Below are 18218 nucleotides of genomic sequence, written 5' to 3'. Positions count from 1 at the left end.
AATCAGGATAGGAATTAGACTGCTTGACCAACTTCCCTTTGTGATTTTGGGTGCAAAGCTTGTATTTCATATATAAAATGAGACTAATAATACCTATTTCATAGGATTGTTGTGAGGATTAAATTTTGAAAATACATGTGGGGCAGATGTAATATCGTCAACAGTTGTATTAGGTATCATTGGTTCTAAATTTATAATTATATACATAAAATGGTGGCTTTTTCCTGCTTAAAGATGTTAATTGTAGAATATGTGAAAAAGCATAAAGAAAAATTTAAACTCTCCATAATCCCATAACCCAGAAATAACCACTTTTATGTCTTTGTGAAAACATATATACTTAGGTGTGTATGTATATATTTTTTTGGTATTATACCATACATTCCGTTTTTAATCCTTTTAAAATTATTGTTTAACTTCAGCCCAGATCTTTGGATTTTTTTATTTCCCCAAATAAAATTCTTTGCTATAAAAATATTAAAATGTGAAAAATGTTTAAAATATTAAAATGTGAATGTTGAAAGATAGGGAACATTTGGTATGAAATGTTCACGATTTTATTGCTTCTCCCCCCTCTCCCCCCCCAAACGTCTAGCTACTGGTCGTATTGGATCTTCCCCATCGTAGGTGCTATTCTCTTAGGTTTTCTGTATCGTTACTACATGGCGGAGAGCAAGTCCTCCTGAGGAGACCTTGTTGAAATCTGGAAAGCACATCCACTTGGGAGTGAGAACTACACACTTGTTTGGAGGCTGCAGCGGTGCCCTCTTCTCGAATCCTGCCAATTGTATTCTTCTCCCTCGGACCTCAGACTGTTGGCCAGACATCCGCCTCAGCCCTGGGGCCAGTGTCCAAGTCATTTCTCAGAGCCTTATTCTCAAAACACCTGCTCATTGTGTCCTTGCCTTTGTTTCCTCTCCTTACTCTTTTCCACGAGCACCTTTATGTTTCAAAACTTTCTTTTATAATTATAGTCTACGTGTCCTAGTGACATTGCCCTTTGGTAAAATTGCCTGCTTTCCAGTACTTTGAATGCACATTAGACATACTTAATAGGGCATCACAGTCTGGTTTTGAAGCTTTTCTTTTTCCCTTTTTCTTTTAAGTAAATATTATTTTAAAAATTATGACTTAATTATTTATCATAAGAGGTTTATAATTCATGAAGTCAGGTTGCACACCTGCGACTTAAAACACAACTGCAGAATGATCTTGTTCCTTGTTTATATTTGTTAAAACTGAGTGTAGCAGGGAGCCCTTGCCACCTCCTAAGGCCACCAAATGGTGCTGGGCAGAACTCTGCTTCCCTTTTGTTTATGGGGAGTGGAGAGAAACAGGGAGAGGAAGAGATGAATTGGGATGATAGAGTGAATTCATGGTAATCTTTCTTTTTGAAAAATATTGAAAAACACTACTTTTAGGACAGGAGTTTAGAAAAGGCACCAAAAACTTTATCCTTTACTTTGGCACCAGTTCCTAGCCATCTTTTTTCTTTTCTTTTTTTTTAAACCCCTTACCATCTTGTATTGGTAAAATATAAATTTATAGGTATGTGTTTAGAGCTTTACAGTTTTGTTAAAGGATTTTGCTCTTTTTTTGTTTATCAACTGGTAATTTTTTATTCCCCTTTTTACAGAAGTAAGAGACTCCAAATTGATCAAAGGTACAGTATTTAATCTTCTGTTTGCCCCAGTAAAATAACTCCCATGGTAAAGCGGCATTCAGAGGGGGAAGATCAGGACAAGAGAATGTTTTCCATTTCATGTGTATTTTACCTCCATGGCTCCAGTTTGTGGTTTTGTTGTTTTTTCCATTGAGAATAAAAAACTGGTAGTTTTTTTTTTTTTTCTCAGATGACTGTTTCATTGAGGAGTAGGTTATTATTTAGAGTTATGTTACTGTTTCTCCTTGGTTCGGACTTGCTCTGGTGTATTTGACTGCTTTTTCCGCCCCCGTGGAAGCACCTGAGGAGACCGTCTGCTGGGAGTTTTCTGCCGACAACTGTGGTGATTTTTCTCCCCATCCTTTGAGGATGACCAGTCTACTCTGAGCCATCGTCACATGCAGCAGGAAGCAGCGTGGTTCCGGAAGGACCACGGGCACTGCTCAGCATCCTCCCCTGTTCCTGCTTGCCAGGCACTTGACAGGACAGGAAGCTACACAGCACACCAGTGTCTGCCCATGCAAACTGTTTAAGAGAAAGTTCAACCCAGGTCTTGTATCCTGTGATTTAGCAGTTGAGTGAATTCACAGTTTGTAAAAATCATGTCAACCTGCTAATCGCACACTTGGTTATGACATTATGGAGAAATTTTAGGGGCTTTCTGGCTGACTTTTATATGTCAGGGATATGGGTAAATTTTTTAAACATATCTTTTTTTTTTTTTTTTTTTTTTGATGTGGCCCATCTTTTAAAGTCTTTATTGAATTTGTTACAATATCGCTTCTGTTTTATGTTTTGGTTTTTTGGCCGCAAGGCATGTGGCATCTTGGCTCCCCGATCAGGGATCGAACCTGCACCCCCTGCATTGGAAGGCGAAGCCTCAACCACTGGACCACCAGGGAAGTCCCTAAAACTTATATCTTTAGAAAATGTTTTGTATGTATTATAAGATGCCACTGTAAGACAATTTATTGAAAGAAAAATCTTTGGTTATTGTGTAACAGAGGTGGTGTGACTTGATGCTCCTCCAGGAAGGCAAGGAGGGGTTGCCTTGAATAAGAATTGGTATATAATTGCTGTAATCATTAAGTTGCATGATCACATGGGCCCACACTGGAGTAGAAAAGAAGAACAAAGGAGTATTGAGGAGCTGGAAAGGGAACATTCAAGCTAAAACTAAGCCAGAAGATAACTTGGGTCAATTAAAAATGCGTTGGCAGTCCCCAAAATTGAATGAAAAACATCTGGCTTAGAGGAAATGTTAAAGAACGATATTCTTAAGTAAAATTTGTGTTTTTTTTTGATATTTTTAGGGTAAAGACCACTGCAAAAGGTATGTTTTTCTATTTCATATTGGTTGTCTTTTCCTGTTTATATCTGGACTTGTTTTTGTTCAGAGCCAGAGGAAAAGATTTTCAGACTTTGTCTCAACCATCCATGAAATCCATCCAATACCCAGGGCTTCTTTTGATCTCCTGCTAATATCATGTCACTTTGTATTATAAAAACCACTTTTGGGTCCATTTACTATAATTCTGCTGCCTACATAAACAACCAGGTAGAGCTTGTGTGAGTTTGCAGAGGTTCTCTTCTAAACAATAAAGTAATATAGTATGTTAGCCGAATCCATCAAAAAGGACTTTTGTTTTAAGAAGTAGACAGGAATTCTCAAAACAGTCTGGACATTGGTGGGTCCTGAAAACCCCTCTGGAGAGACAGTGGAGCCAGTCCCTGTTGGCCAGCCGGGCCTCCTGGGATGTCTCTGGGGTGTTCGGTTGTTTATTCCCAAGGAAGGCTCATTGCTGCCGCTCACCAAACTGTACACATAATGGCTGGAGAGCACAAGAGGAGGAGATGAGGGGAAATTAGTGCCCCCAAAATAGGGATGTTAGTGCTGGGTCCCAAAATTTCCTGCCCCAGTCTCTCAGGAATTGGTTTTGCTTTCCAAATGACTTAACATTTGTAAAGACAGGAAAGTGGTACAGATAAAGTTTATACTGTGTTTAGTTCTAATTTGACCACTTAAGCAGCAACAAAAATCCATTGGAACCTGTAATTTGAGCCGTAAAGTTCTTTCAGCTGTTGTCACAAATCCACACGTTGTGAAATAAGAACATTGTTGAGTATATACTCAGTTCCCAAGTGGAGCAGTGAAAAATGCTTTACAGGCCAGATATATCATTACTTACGTAGTATCTCATGCTTAAAATCTTAAGTGATACCTATCTGATGAAATTCCATTTTAGAAACGCAGAACTTGAATGTTCATTACTTCCTTCTCCAGGAGGAATGGATTCAGACATGTCTTGTCTCAACAGGAGATTGATCTTTTTTTTTTTTTCTTCTTTTTTTTAACCATCTCGTTCTTTTGCCAAATACCACAGAAGTAATGGGAAGTTTAGTCACATTTGATGGTTGTGCCCTGGAAGAGCTTGGGTTTGGAATTTGCGGGGGTGATCTCAAAGGGAGGTTTCAAGAAGTAGAGAGGTATTTGTCAAGTCACCTACCCTACATCTAGCATCCCACTCATGAATTTTAGGAGCTGCTTTGTGCCTACACCTATATTCTACATTTGCTATTTAGGCAAAACATTATTATGATTATTTAATTTCCTTTTGACTTCACCCTCTGAGCGAGTAATATTAACATTCCTTTTGTGTATTCAGTAATGAAGTTTGTTTACCTATTTTATTTCAGCATATTTTGAACAAAGATCTTTGTCTCTTTCTGCTGGAATGTGCACACAGTGAATGTTTGTTAGAACTACACACAATAAAGATACTGTTTTCTTTTTCTCTCCCTGACTACAGTTATTTTTTTCTTTTTACATTTATTTAGCTTTGCTCTTATTATTTTATTTTTTGGCTGCATTGGGTCTTCATTGCTGTGTGCGGGCTTTCTCTAGCTGTGGTGAGTGGGGACTACTCTTCGTTGCAGTGCACAGGCTTCTCACTGCGGTGGCTTCTCTTGTTGCAGAGCACCGGCTCTAGGCACGTGAGCTTCAGTAGTTGTGGCACGTGGGCTCAGTAGTTGTGGCTCGTGGGCTCTAGAGTGCAGGCTCAGTAGCTGTGGCGCACGGGCTTAGTTGCTCCGCGGCATGTGGGATCTTCCCGGACCAGGACTCGAACCCGTGTTCCCTGCATTGGCAGGCGGATTTTTAACCACTTTGCCACCAGGGAAATCCCTACAGTTATTTTTAAAAAAAAAAAAAAATTTTTTTTTTTTTTTAAAGTAGAAATGTTGGTTCTGTAATTCTCAGGTGTTCTGGAAGAAAAGAATTTGAGAAGCATAAAAGTCACCTATATCTATGCTACTACTGGGTTTAGTGTAACTAGATGGGGAGTTCTGCAGTTTTTCAGGATTCTTACTGCTGCTCTTTCCTTGACGTGAGTTGCGCGTTGGATAATCCTGAGAGGCAGAAATCAAGACTTTTGCTGTATTAACAGATGTGAAGTGGCAACCAGGTAGATAGGTTGGGAGTTCTGTTTTTACTGAAACCATCTGGTAAAGAGAAGCCAGTTCAAGGTAATAATATGTTGTTATCTGTAATGCCAGTCTTCAAATGGTTGTTTTTCTTGGAAACAGCTAAACTGTTGGGGAAAATTAAACATTGAGATCGAAGTTCTAGTGACTATGTTAATAAAACAAGGTAAATAAACCATTTGTATAATTACCTTTAAAACATACTGATAGCCTTCTAACATTACCAATGAGAGGTCGTTCCTTAGGGCTTGGTTATTTCACTATCACATGAATTGAGCATTACTAACAGGAAAGGAAAGTCCCATTCTTATTACTAGTGTTTGAATCTAATGTTTAACCTTCAGTCATAATAATTCACATCACTCTTCCTGATGCTGAGTATTTAGCAGGCACTTGACAAATCCTGGTTGATTCCTGAAAACTTGAGGTCGAAGATTGTCATTTCAATTATGTAAATTTAAGGTAAGAAACACCTTACCTTAAATTAAGAAACAAATGCAAATACAAATGTTTGTTACAAGTGTGACAAGTGGCATTTTTGATTCATCAGTGCCAGTCTCAGAGCAGTTTCCTACTGTTTGTTCCTGGTTCTAATCTGTGACTGAAACATTGATGTTAACTTTAGAAGCACCATGGACCTGGAAAGAGAAAAATTTTTAAACCCGGGTGCCTGAATTTCATTTTTCTTTAGAGAAGCTTACTTTTGGGATCTTTTTTTTCTAGTTTCCTCATTGAAGTTTTTCAGAAAAGGAGGTGGCATTACTTACAAAACAATAGGATGATGTCCACAATAAAAACGAATCTTCTCACAAACCTGCCCACTCTGATTTATTACCCAAGAAATATAATAAGGAGCAGCACAGGAAAATGAGCTTTCTTAGACTTCCAATGTGACCCGCTTTTTCTTTTCTGAATCTTTTTTTTAGGTGTTTTTTGTTTGTTTGTTTTTAGTTTTTGGATTTTTCCTACACTCATTCTACTCCATCTTGCCCCTTTAAACTGCAGTACTCTGTCTCATGGTTTACTAATAAGTGACCCCTTAGCCACGCTCCTCTTCATTTCTAAGTATTATGGTCCAAAAATGTACCCACTAGCCTGTTGTAGAAAACATTTGGAAGAAATTAAGCTGATTTGTTTTTAAGCCAGACCATGCATGCAAACTAGTGAAGTTCTGTTTGAACATCTTTATTGACCTTCATTTAGGGCTAAAAGTCTACCACTGGACCTTTTCATGTATGAGTCAGTAAATTTGCTTTTTGTCTCAAGCTAGTTCAGATTTAGTTTTTAAAACACATCCTAACTACAGTGGCCTCTGCTGCTTACCTGACCTTAAAATGCCTGCCTTGGTAACAAAGGGTTCTGCCTCTCCAAGTATGCCTAAGCTCTCATAGGGCAGAGACTCATTTTTTTATTCTGTGCTAAGTCTCGTTGCAAAGAAGAAATATTCTTTACTTAAAAAAGATACACACTCAGATTATTTTTGTCATAGAATAAGATACATAAGTAAGGAACCTATTTAAGCTAACAGGTAAAAGGGAACTTACTTGTTATGAATCAGTTACAAATGAGCATCTGATGGAACTCAGGGTTAGGAAGCACAACTGGACCTCATGAGAACTGGGACCAGGAATCAGAAGACCAGTAGGAATCAAGGTGGCTACATTAGTTTCCAGTCCAAACCTCTTATGGAAATTAATTCTTAGAATGTAATTGGCTAGATAGTATCAAGAGTGTCCATTTCTGATCCCATCAAGGGCAGGGGAACCCATTCCTCGGCTTTGAATGGAGGGGTGGATCATAGGGGAAGCAGATATCCAAGGCAGATACTGTTATCACATACTTTGTGTATTTTGTTTAAGTGTCTTCATTAATGGACTATACAACCTCTGAAGGAAGCGTCTTTGCATCCCTCAGGGTGCCCTGCTTTATGCTGGGCCATAGGAAGGGCTAAGCAGATTCAGTATGGTTTATCATGCTGTGTCTGAATGAACAACCTATCCAAATTTGTTGAATTATCTGGGACTCCTAAGTAGAATTCTGAGATGCATCCCAGTGCTGCCCACATCACTAACAACCGAAAAACCTCATTGACTCCTGCATCCCCACAAACCCATTCTGTTTTCTCTGTAAATAAATTCAGCTGCCAGTATTTATTGGTTTCTTAGAAATATTTTAAATGAACTTTATTTTTTAGAGCAGTTTTAAATTTAGAAAAATTGTGACAATAATACAGAGTTCCCATAAACTTAGCACCCGGTTTCCCCTATTACTAGCATCTTAAACATTAGTGTGGTACGTTGGTTACAGTTAATGAACCAGTATCAGTACATTATTATCAAAGTCCACAATTTATTCATACTTCCTCAGTTTTTACCTAATATCTTTTTTTCTGTTCTACTTTTACATTTAGTCATCATGTTTTCTTTGCCTCCTCTTGACTGTGACAGTTGCTCCGACTCTTGTTTGTGATGACCTTGACTATTTTGAGGAGTATTGGTCAGGTACACTGTAGGATGCCCTCAACTGGAACTTGATATTTTTCTTATAATTAGACTGAGGTTGGGGTGGGGGAAGGCTCCAGATGTAATTTGTTATTATTGCATCATATCAAGGGTATATACTATCAATACGATTTATGAGACCTTGATCAAAAGGATGAGGTAGTGTTTATTAGGGTTTTTTTTGTTGTTGACATAGTTGATTTACAATATTGTGTTAGTTTGTAGGTGTACAGCAAAATGATTTGACATATATATATATATATATATATATATATATATATATATATTCTTTTTTCAGATTCTTTTCCATTATAGGTGTTTATTAGGTTTCTTTTCTATAAATTTACTCTTTGAAAGGAACTTTCCATACTGTTTCGTATTAGGAGGAAGTTACTATGGGCAGCCCACGCTCCACCTCCTTGAGGGTGGAGTATCTACATAAATCATTTGGAATTCTTCTGTATGGGAGATTGGTTCATAGAATTTTTTTTTCTTTAAGTTCTCATCACAAGAAAAAAATTTTTATAACTGTGTGGTGATGGATGTTAACTAAACTTATTGTGGTAATCATTTCGCAACATATACATATATCAAATCATGATGTACACCTAAAACTAATACAGTGTTATATGTCAATTATTAGTTATCTATATTATACATATTAGTGTATATATGTCAGTCCCAATCTCCCAATGCATTCCACCCCCCACCCCCTGCTTTCCCTCCTTGATGTCCGTATATTTGTTCTCTATATCTGTGTGTCTATTTCTGAGTTGCAAACCGGTTCATCTGTACCATTTTTCGGTTCATAGAATTTTATACTTGATAAATATTGATGGGTTTTGACCACCCTAAAAAAAATAACAGTAAGGGGCTTCAGATTGAACATAGTAGTTTGACAAACTTATCTCTGTTCCCTTCCAAAAGCCACATAAATGATGAGAGTAAGGAATAAACGAAGATACAAAGTGAATAAGAGAGTACACCTCTGTCAATGAAAGATCTCAGGAAATTTTTGGAAGATCAAAGACCAGTAAACTGAGATGATCTTGATGTGAGATTGATTACAAGGCAAAGCTGAGGGCCATGGTGAGTGGGGATTAAGTGGAATTTCATACTAATTGCTGAGATACCTCCCCACCCGCACCCCCTTGGCTTGTAGAATACTAACAGTCAAGATTATACCCCCAGGCAGCGGTTAGGAAGATTTCTCTCTGGAGAAACCCACCAGTTCTAGAGAAGAGGTCAACAGCTGCTGACACCTGGCGGCTTCCACAAGGTCACCTGGCAGTGAAATCCTTCAATCAATCAGCTCTTCGGATGTAAAGCATGCAAAAAGGTTTTTAGTGCCTTCCTTAACAGTTAAATATAAACGGATAGCCAAGGGCTATCAACCATTTTTGGAAGCTTTAGTACAAAAGATAGAGATCAAAACAAATAGGAAAAAAAGAGGAAGAAATAATGCAGAAGAAAAGAAAACAAAACTTGCAACTTCAGAGAGATGATATTGTATCCATGAATACAAACCAAGGATGCTATTTAAAAAGGAACAAAGGATAAGAATTCTAGAAATTACAAATTTGAGGCTACTAGTGATTGCTAAAATTAGTAGGCAAAAGCTTAAGAAGAAACGATATTTACATAGTCAAAAGTATCTCCCCCAAAGCATTTACTAGTTAAAAAGAGAAAAGCAGTTATTTTAGTGAAGAAAGCTGGCTGACTTAACAAAGTCGGTCAGGTTTAACATCATCAGTAATAACACATCAGTATCATATACCCTTGAAATGATGCACTGAGAAGAACATATCCTGTCTATTGTATTCCCCAAAATTAGTAACCTCAATCTAATCATGACAAAATATCAGACAGACCCAAATTGATGGACACTGCAAAACCCTCAACCAATATTCTCCAAAAGTGTCAAGGGTCATGAAAGACAAGGAAAGACTGAAGAACTGTCACAGACTGGAGGAGACTAAGGAGACATGACCACCATATACGGTGTGGGATCCTGGATTAGATCCAGAAAAAGGACATTAGTGGAATGACTTGTGACATGCAAATGAAGTCTGTACTTCATGGCATTGTTGCAACGTTAACTTCTTAGTTTTGATAATTGTACTTTGATTATGTAAGATGTTAACATTAGGGGACTACCTTTGCAAGTCTTTGTAAGCCTAAAATTATTTCAAAATAAAGTCTTTTAATGAGAGCAGAAATAAAAAAAAGAAAGCAGTAGAAGAGATGGAAAATAAAAAAGAGGAAATCTCCCACAAGGTAGAACAAAAATGAAAAGATGGAAAATGAGAGTTTATACAAGGAGATACCCTGTCTCAATTAAGAGGAGATCTAGAAGTGAAAAATGAAGAAACTATCACAGAAATAATACAAGAAAACATTCCAAGGAATTCCCTGGTGGTCCAGTGATTAGGACTCGGCACTTTCACTGCCAGTGGTCCAGGTTCAATCCCTGGTCGGGGAACTAAGATCCCACAAGCCACGAGGTGTGGCCAAAAAATAAATAAATAAAATAAAAGTAAAGAAAACATCTCAGAACAAATTATGATTTTTGAGGTTGAAATGAAACTGAGTGCTCAACACAATAATGAAAAATGACTCTTACCAAGGCATATCATTGTGGAATTTCAGAACAGAAGGGATAAGAAAATACAAAACCACTGACAATGGCCACATCTTGGATCATCTTGAAATCACCTTGGAACATTAAAAAATACCAATATCTGACCCTGCCGCAGATCAATTAAAAAAGCAAAAGCTCTGTTTCAGGGGAACCTGATGCATGGTGAGGGTTGAGAACCATGGTCCTAAAAGCTTCCAAAGAGAAAAAGTAGATCACTTTGGAAGAATCAGGAAGTGATACCACAACTTCTCAACAGCAGCATTGTAAATAAGAACCCAGTGGAACAATGCTTGCCGAAAGAAAATGTCTTCTAAGCTAGAATTCTGGATAGTTAAGAAATCTCTTGTTCATGAAAATTAAAAATTATCACCCATAAGTCTGTTCAGAGGCTTGGGCTTTTTCTAAATGAGATTTTTTTTTTTTTAAGCAGATGTACCCAGTCATTTTCTGTATCTCCTGTGCACATTCCTTCCAAGTTATTCTTTATTTTTTTTTTAAATTTATTTATTTATTTATGGCTGTGTTGGGTCTTCGTTTCTGTGCGAGGGCTTTCTCTAGTTGTGGCGAGTGGGGGCCACTCTTCATCGCGGTGCGCGGGCCTCTCACTAACGCGGCCTCTCTTGTTGCGGAGCACAACCTCCAGACGCACAGGCTCAGTAATTGTGGCTCACGGGCCCAGTTGCTCTGCGGCATGTGGGATCTTCCCAGACCAGGGCTCGAACCCGTGTCCCCTGCGTTGGCAGGCGGATTCTCAACCACTGCACCACCAGGGAAGCCCCAAGTTATTCTTTCTTAAACACATTCTTTATTCAAGAATTGCCTAGTTTTCAATATCTTCTATGATTTGACCCAACACTACCTACCTAGACAATCTGCTCTCAGCTGGCCTCTCCTCCTACTGTCTTTTGCTTCCACCTTGCCCTTTCCTGTCTCTTGTACCCTTCAGAGATCTTTTCCATGAGCCATAATATCCAACTTCCACCCCCACCCATCCCAAATGGGTTTTGTCCTGAGTTTTTTTTTTTCTTTTTGGTCCTGAGTTTTGATTGCAGTTGACTAGACTGTTTGCTTGTAGCACTGCATGTTTTTTTTTTTTTAAAGATCTTTATTGGAGTATAATTGCTTTACAATGTTGTGTTAGTTTCTGCTGTATGACAAAGTGAATCAGGTATATGTATACATATATCCCCATATCCCCTCCCTCTTGCGCCACCCTCCCAATCCCACCCCTCTAGGTGGTCACAAAGCACCGGGCTGATCTCCCTATGTAGCCCCGTGTTTGATCCAAGCTCAGTGGGAAGTGGAGCCACACTGGCAAGCATGAAGAGTGGCAGTGGGATAGGCAGCATATTTATCCTGTTGGTCTAGCTGAATCATACCCGGACTGCAAAGTCCAGCCCAAGTCTCACTTTCTCCATGAAACCTCACTCCAGTTCACTATTCACTATTCCCTTCTCTGAGTGCCTGGCACACAGTTATGGCCATTTTCATTCTTTGGCACCAGACGAGTCCCTCTGTTAATCTTCCCAGCTAGAGTGGAGTGTCTTTGAGGACAGAGATTGGGCAATTGGCATTATTTTGTGTTTCTCCACTGTACCTAGTACAGTGCTCTAACACAGTAGATGCTCAGAAAACATTTGACTGGTTGGTGGAGTAATAGTGAAGTGGAAAATATGCCCTCTGCAGGTATGGAAGGAAAAGAGCATTCCTCTTAAAATCTCTACAACCTTGATATGATTTTTATGGAGCAAATTAACAGAGGCTTTTTCCTAACATTTCATGTCCCCATTAGAAGATCCTTGACTGTATTGGGTCTTGGCATCATGACATATTAAATTTCTTTCAAAATGGCCTAACCTATACCAAAAAGCAAACTGGGGTAATATTGGATTATAAATAAGATACATTCCCAGTTAACATAAGGGGGAATAGTAAAATACATTTGCCTCGTGTCATTCTTGAGAAAACTGGAATTCTAACAAGAATGAATGTTCAAACATCCAGGGGATATTGGATGGCTGTTAGATATCAAAAAATGCAAGTAAAATGATTGATACTCACAGGATATTATATTTTTACTCTAGTAAAAAGTACATTTTCTGAAACATGAGGGTGTTTAGGCCCATTGAGATCTAGTGCGTTATAGTGATGTACTTTCTTATATTAGAAGTTTGCATATTAGATAGTTTAATATTTGTGCTGATATGTTGCCTTGTAAAATATAGTAGCAATTAAAATTAGAAACATCTGTGAGAAAAAAATTTTCTCAAGAATGCTACTTTTGTGGCAAATATTTTTCTGAAGGATATGCTGGGTTTTTTACTCTTCAGTTGGAATTGCCCTTGTATTCATCCTTTCTTGATGGTGCTAAGAGTGTTACCAGTTGTGTATTTATCCACTATGAATGATTATTTGGAGACCTTTTTTTCAAACAGTATAAAATAATTGGTACATATACACTTATGTATATAAAATGTATATACATATACAGTGTAATTAATACCTTATCTTTGAAATCTATCTGTCCTATCATCCACAGACATACATGTTTTACCACTTAACATAAAATATCACTCTTGTATCTCCCATTATTGTGATTGTTTTTCACTGATGTGTATAGCTTACCTACCCAGATCTTCTTTGATGATAGATTTCACCAACAGGTATTCATCTCTGTTTGAATAATATGTGACTAGCACATTGAAAAAAGGGATGTAAACCTGTTACATTTCCAGCTACTGTAAGCAAGTGAATATTAATACATATGTATATATATGAGTCTCATATTTATCATATTTATTCAAAAATTGGTGGTGTAGAGAATATTCAAACATCTAGGGGGACCGAATGGCTGGGGTATCATCGAGGTAACTGAAGGAACTGGAGTGTTCTGAAGAGCCTTGACTCACTTTGTAGCATTTAAATGACGGGGTTGGGCTTCCCTGGTGGTGCAGTGGTTGGGAATCCACCTGCCAATGCAGGAGACAAGGGTTTGAGCCCTGGTCTGGGAAGATCCCACATGCCATGGAGCAACTAAGCCCGTGCACCACAACTACTGAGCCTGTACTCTAGAGCCCACGAGCCACAACTACTGAGCCCATGTGCCACAACTACTGAAGCCCGCATGCCTAGAGCCCGTGCTCTGTAACGAGAGGCCACTGCAATGAGAAGCCTGCGCACCGCAACGAAGAGTAGCCCCCCTCACCACAAGAGAAAAGCCCACGTGCAGCAACGAAGACCCAATGCAGCCAAAAATAAATTTAAAAAACTAAACTAAAATAAATGACGGGCTCCATGTGCCCTGCCTGTCATCATGTGATTTGTAAAGGGGTAGGATTTGTATACTAAGAGTATATTGAAACATTATGTTCTGTGCTTAACATCACTGGTGACAGACACTATCCCAATAACATTAAAGAATATGTTTATGACTCAGTGCCCAAATGGGCAATTCAGAGAGGAAGGATCATTGACGTTCGGGGGAGGGGGGACAGGAGTGGCTGTGTTTATTTTGCCACGGTCAATTTATTCTCTCCTCCCAGAGAGTTACTTACCTCTAACCTTGAATCTCCAACAGTATGTTCAGCCACAAATCTCCCCTGTTTATGACCCTTGTTACCATTTATCAATATAAAGCATGTTTATACATTAGAGGAGCCAGACGTTTTCCGTTTTTATTCTGTGGCTTTCTATAGGGAGCACTGGGGTGGGCTTCTCAACATCCATCCTATCCCAGATGGTAAGTCTGAGACAGTTGGGACAGTTCTATTTCACATGGTTACATATGTGACCCAATTCTCACCAGTGGCATGAAACCTCTGGAAGAAATTTCCTCTCCAGAGCCACAGAAATAACTGCTATGGCGGCCCTGCTTCCAGCCTGAGAATGAAGCAAACACGAAGGTGGCTGAGTGGAGAATGAGAGAACATGAGACTTTGTTGCCTCCAGCTGCTGATGAAATGAACCCTGAAGCACACCCTACAGCAGGACTTCCATTTGTGTGGAGATCATAAATTTCCTTATTGTTTAAGCCATTTGAGTTGGGTTTTCTATTACTTGCAGCTGGAAGCATCCTTGCTGATAAACTATTCTTAAGAGGAATGACTCATAGGGAAACAGTCCTCCCAGCTTCTGATTAACTCTGGCCTCCAGAGATAATTATCTGGGCCATCAGATACACAAAAAATATGCAGGTCATAAGATTAAAATTAGAGTGGTTACATTTAAGGAGAGGGTGAAGATAGTGACTGGGAGGGGGCCTGAGAGGGGTTTCTGGAATGTTGGTAATTCCTTGATCTGGGTGGTGGTTATATGGGTGTGTTTACTTCAGGGTAAATTCATTGAGCTGTAGACTTATGATTTGTGTACTTTTCTGCATGTAGGTTATACTTCAAGTACAAAAAAAAGTTTACTAAAAGATACTGTATTGTAACCAGACCTCCAAACAGACTGTTTATATCTTGACTGGAAGGATATGAATGACATACCCTGGTCATTTTATTCGGCAGCCAAACTCAGCTGTAGGGATGTGCTTTCTTTGATAGACTTACAGAAGCTCATTGTAAAGACCCCCTGTCACTAGTGTGTGGCCAGCCTTCTCTAATCTCAGCCAAAATGTTTTCCCTTAGGGTTCCAATGGGAGGGCCTCACAGCCTTGCAGATGAAGGACTTCATCATTTTTAGAATTCAGTCACAATGACTATTAAAAACCAAAATGAAGGGACTTCCCTGGTGGTCCAGTGGTAAAGAATCTGCCTTCCAATGCAGGGGACGTGGGTTTGATCCCTGGCGGGGTAACTAAGATCCCACATGGCGCGGGGCAACTAAGCCCATGCGCCACAGCTAGAGAGAAGCCCGCTCGCCGCAACTAAGACCTGGCGCAGCCAAAAATAATTAATTAATTAATTAAATTTAATAAATATATAAAGGAACAAACCAAAATGAAAACTAACAGGCTGACGTCTGTCCACGTAGGGCTTGGTCAAGCAACATTCTCAGAGAGGCATTCTAGTTATGGGAGGGTCCACTCCAGGGAAACCACTGGAGTTTGGTAAATGCACCACGGAACCTCATGCAGCCTAGGTTAAGACCTCTAGTTCACGGAGGAAGAATGGAATATGTTCAGTTAGTTGTTTGTGGAAGAAGAATATATAGGCTTTAGGGACCAAATTATCTGGAAAAAGACTTGGCACCACTAGGGGAAAACCAGGTAAGAAAAGTTACTGTTAAAAAAAAAAAAAAAAAAGCAAAGGAAAAATGTTACCATAAATTGTAGGTTGGAGAGTGGAACTGGACATGGGATAGCAAGTCATTGGGAATGTCAATCCTCATGAGGGAGAGGCTTTGGAGAGTAATCACATCACGATACTAAACGGGGAATCTGGTTGGTGGTCAGACCCATGGAATTCAAATTCCTTAGCGCTGTGGAGCCCTGTCCTGATTGAGGGGTCACATTGATCCACAGAACTGGAAGCTCATCAGAATGTGGGGACATGATAATTTATTTCTGCTCCCCCTAACTCTTCAAGGCGCTTGCACATTCAGTATATCCTCGCTAAACCTTATGAGGTAGGTAATTTAGATACGATCATAAGAGACAGTGACTAAGAGAAGCCTTTAGAGTCAGACAGACCTGCATTTGAATCCTGTCTCTGTCTTACCCGTGGAGCGGTGTTGTGAAATTTACTCAGCCTGTGTCGGTGTTTCTCACCTCCAGGGGACATTTGGCAACATATGGAGACATTTTTGATCATCACAACTGGAGGAGTGCTATTAGCATCCGCTGGGTAGAGGCCAGGGATGCTGCTAAACGTACCACAGTGCACAGGATAGTTCCCTACCACGACGAACTGCGCAGGCCAAAATGTCAACAGCGCTGCTGTTGGGAAACCCCTGCCTCTAATCTGATTCTTAGTCTCTTCATCCATACAATGGGGATTTTCACAATACCTCACTGGGTTGTTATATAGAGTAGATGAAATAACCATTGATGTTGGGTTGTCGGTTCTTCCACTCTTCCTGCCATTCTAGGAGCTGCCGTCTTAGGAATATACATCGCTACAGAGTTAAATTTCCATGGGCTGAACTGCCAACCATCTGTAGTCCCCAGTTTCATGATATTCGTCCCTGGCAGCCTTTTTGCGTGGTATGACTCTGCCCTTTGGCCACAGTTCATTGGATCAGAGCAGAGGCTGGATCCAAACTAAAGCAGTAAGAATTCTTTTCCCAACGAACTTTGTAATGTGTACTGAGAGATGCCAGGCTTAGTCTGGCTGGTGTCTTGAATGCAGAAGATATAAACCTGGGAGTTGTGGGTGGTCATTTTCTCACATGTGAATGAGATGCAAAAACAACCAGTTTATAGCAGAAGTATGCAACAGTTCCAGAGGGAAAAGCAGCAATACAAGACAGAGTCCCCAGAGTCTGTTCCCCGCTGCACCCTGCCTTTAGGTTCTAGAGGCCATTTCTACAACCCTGTAATAATTCTTGCCTAAGCTGGCTTCAGTTATGTGTTTCTTGTGCTCATGGGACGTATTACTGATAACTGATGACACATGTGAAAACACTTAGCATGGTACCTGGGAACAGTAAGTCCTGAATAAGTGTCAGTTGTTATTATCATTCCCATTTTAGAGATAAGAAAGTCGAGGCAGAGAGACAATTTGTCTTCTGTCACACAGCTCTTTGGTGGTAACCCGATCTGGAATCCAGGTGTCCTGACCCCTAGATCTGGGTTCTGTTCTGTCTCTTCTCTTTTTTTTTTCTTTTTTTAATTTATTCATTTATTTTTGGCTGCGTTGGGTCTTCGTTGCTGAGTGTGGGCTTTCTCTAGTTGCGGCGAGCGGGGGCTACTCTTTGTTGCGGTGCACGGGCTTCTCATTGCAGTGGCTTCTCTTGTTGTGGAGCATGGGCTTTAGGTGCGTGGGCTTCAGTAGTGTGGCACGTGGGCTCAGTAGTTGTGGCTCGCGGGCTCTAGAGCGCAGGCTCAGTAGTTGTGGCCCATGGGCCTAGGTGCTCCGCGGCATGTGGGATCTTCCTGGACCATGGCTCGAACCCGTGTCCCCTGCGTTGGCAGGTGGATTCTTATCCACTGCGCCACCAGGGAAGTCCCCTATCTCTTCTTTGAATTGTGAAATGAAACTTTCAGAATAGTGAGTAAGTAAGTACCTATGTACAGTTAAAAATAATTCAAAGTGAACCCTGATGTATTCATCACCCAGGACAAGAACTAGAAAATTGGCTGCCCCTCAGAAGACCTTCCTGTGTCCCTCCCGCTCTCCGTGCCAGAGGTAACCAATATCCTGTTTTTTGGTTGAAGTAACTTTTAATAGTTTTTCTACCCACATTTGCATCCCTAAAGCACATGATTTCATTTTACTTGTTTTGGAACTTTATATAAATGAAATTGTGCTATACATATTTTCTTGTGACTTGTTTCTTTCAACACTGTGAGGCTCATCCACGCTGTGATGTGTAGCTGTAGTTCATTTATTTTCTTTGATGAATAGTCCACAGTGTATTTATGCAAGCTACTGTGAATGGACATTGGGTTATTTCCTCTTTTTGGCCAACAGTATGACTGGGAGCATCCTGGTTTGTATATGCTGGTGCATATGTGCAAGGGTGTCTCTTGGATGTGTAAGTAGGAGAAGACCTGCTATGTTTGAGCCTTTCTTTGCTCCACATCCATGTCAGTTTGGGTTTTTATCCGTGCAGATGCCCATACCTCGGGCTACTGAGAGAGGAAGTGCTGTGTAGTGCTGTGGGACACACATTTAAAACACAGAACCCTTCCTCAGAAAGGCACCCATAGAACTACCATGTGACCTAGCAATTCCACACCTAGGTATCTACCCAGGAGAATTGAAAACATATGTTCACACAAAACCTGTGCATGAATGTTTATAGCAGCGTTATTCATAATAGCCAA

General features: G+C 39.8%; 2 protein-coding genes across 5 annotated transcripts in view; both read left to right on the top strand.

Annotated features, from left to right (window-relative positions):
• Positions 1 to 4460, top strand: part of CYB5B (cytochrome b5 type B) — a 32646-nt gene extending 28186 nt beyond the window's left edge. Inside the window, exons 5-6 of one of the 3 annotated variants that reach the window (XR_014238020.1) lie at positions 596 to 1663; positions 2478 to 4460. Coding sequence is in view for 1 of the 3 variants with exons in the window: in XM_082369998.1 (XP_082226124.1) it covers positions 596 to 686 (91 nt within the window). In the remaining 2 variants the exon portion in view is untranslated. Of the gene's footprint in view, positions 1 to 595 lie in introns of all 3 variants that reach the window. The other 2 variants (XR_014238021.1, XM_082369998.1) reach the window with 2 other exon arrangements.
• The window catches only part of NFAT5 (nuclear factor of activated T cells 5), a gene marked incomplete at its 5' end in the record, with an annotated part of 207370 nt that continues 191631 nt past the window's right edge, over positions 2480 to 18218 (top strand). Inside the window, 3 exons of one of the 2 annotated variants that reach the window (XM_082369758.1) lie at positions 2480 to 2564; positions 2979 to 2996; positions 17509 to 17577. In XM_082369758.1, the coding sequence (XP_082225884.1) occupies positions 2480 to 2564; positions 2979 to 2996; positions 17509 to 17577 (172 nt within the window). The remainder of the gene's footprint in view (positions 2565 to 2978; positions 2997 to 17508; positions 17578 to 18218) is intronic. The other variant, XM_082369762.1, reaches the window with a different exon arrangement.

This window comes from Balaenoptera borealis (genome assembly GCF_965194805.1).
Source record: "Balaenoptera borealis genome assembly, chromosome: 19".
NCBI classification, from domain to species: Eukaryota; Metazoa; Chordata; class Mammalia; order Artiodactyla; family Balaenopteridae; genus Balaenoptera; species Balaenoptera borealis.
The sequence above is the reverse complement of the archived record's forward strand: the minus strand, read 5'-3'. Positions and strand labels throughout refer to the sequence as shown.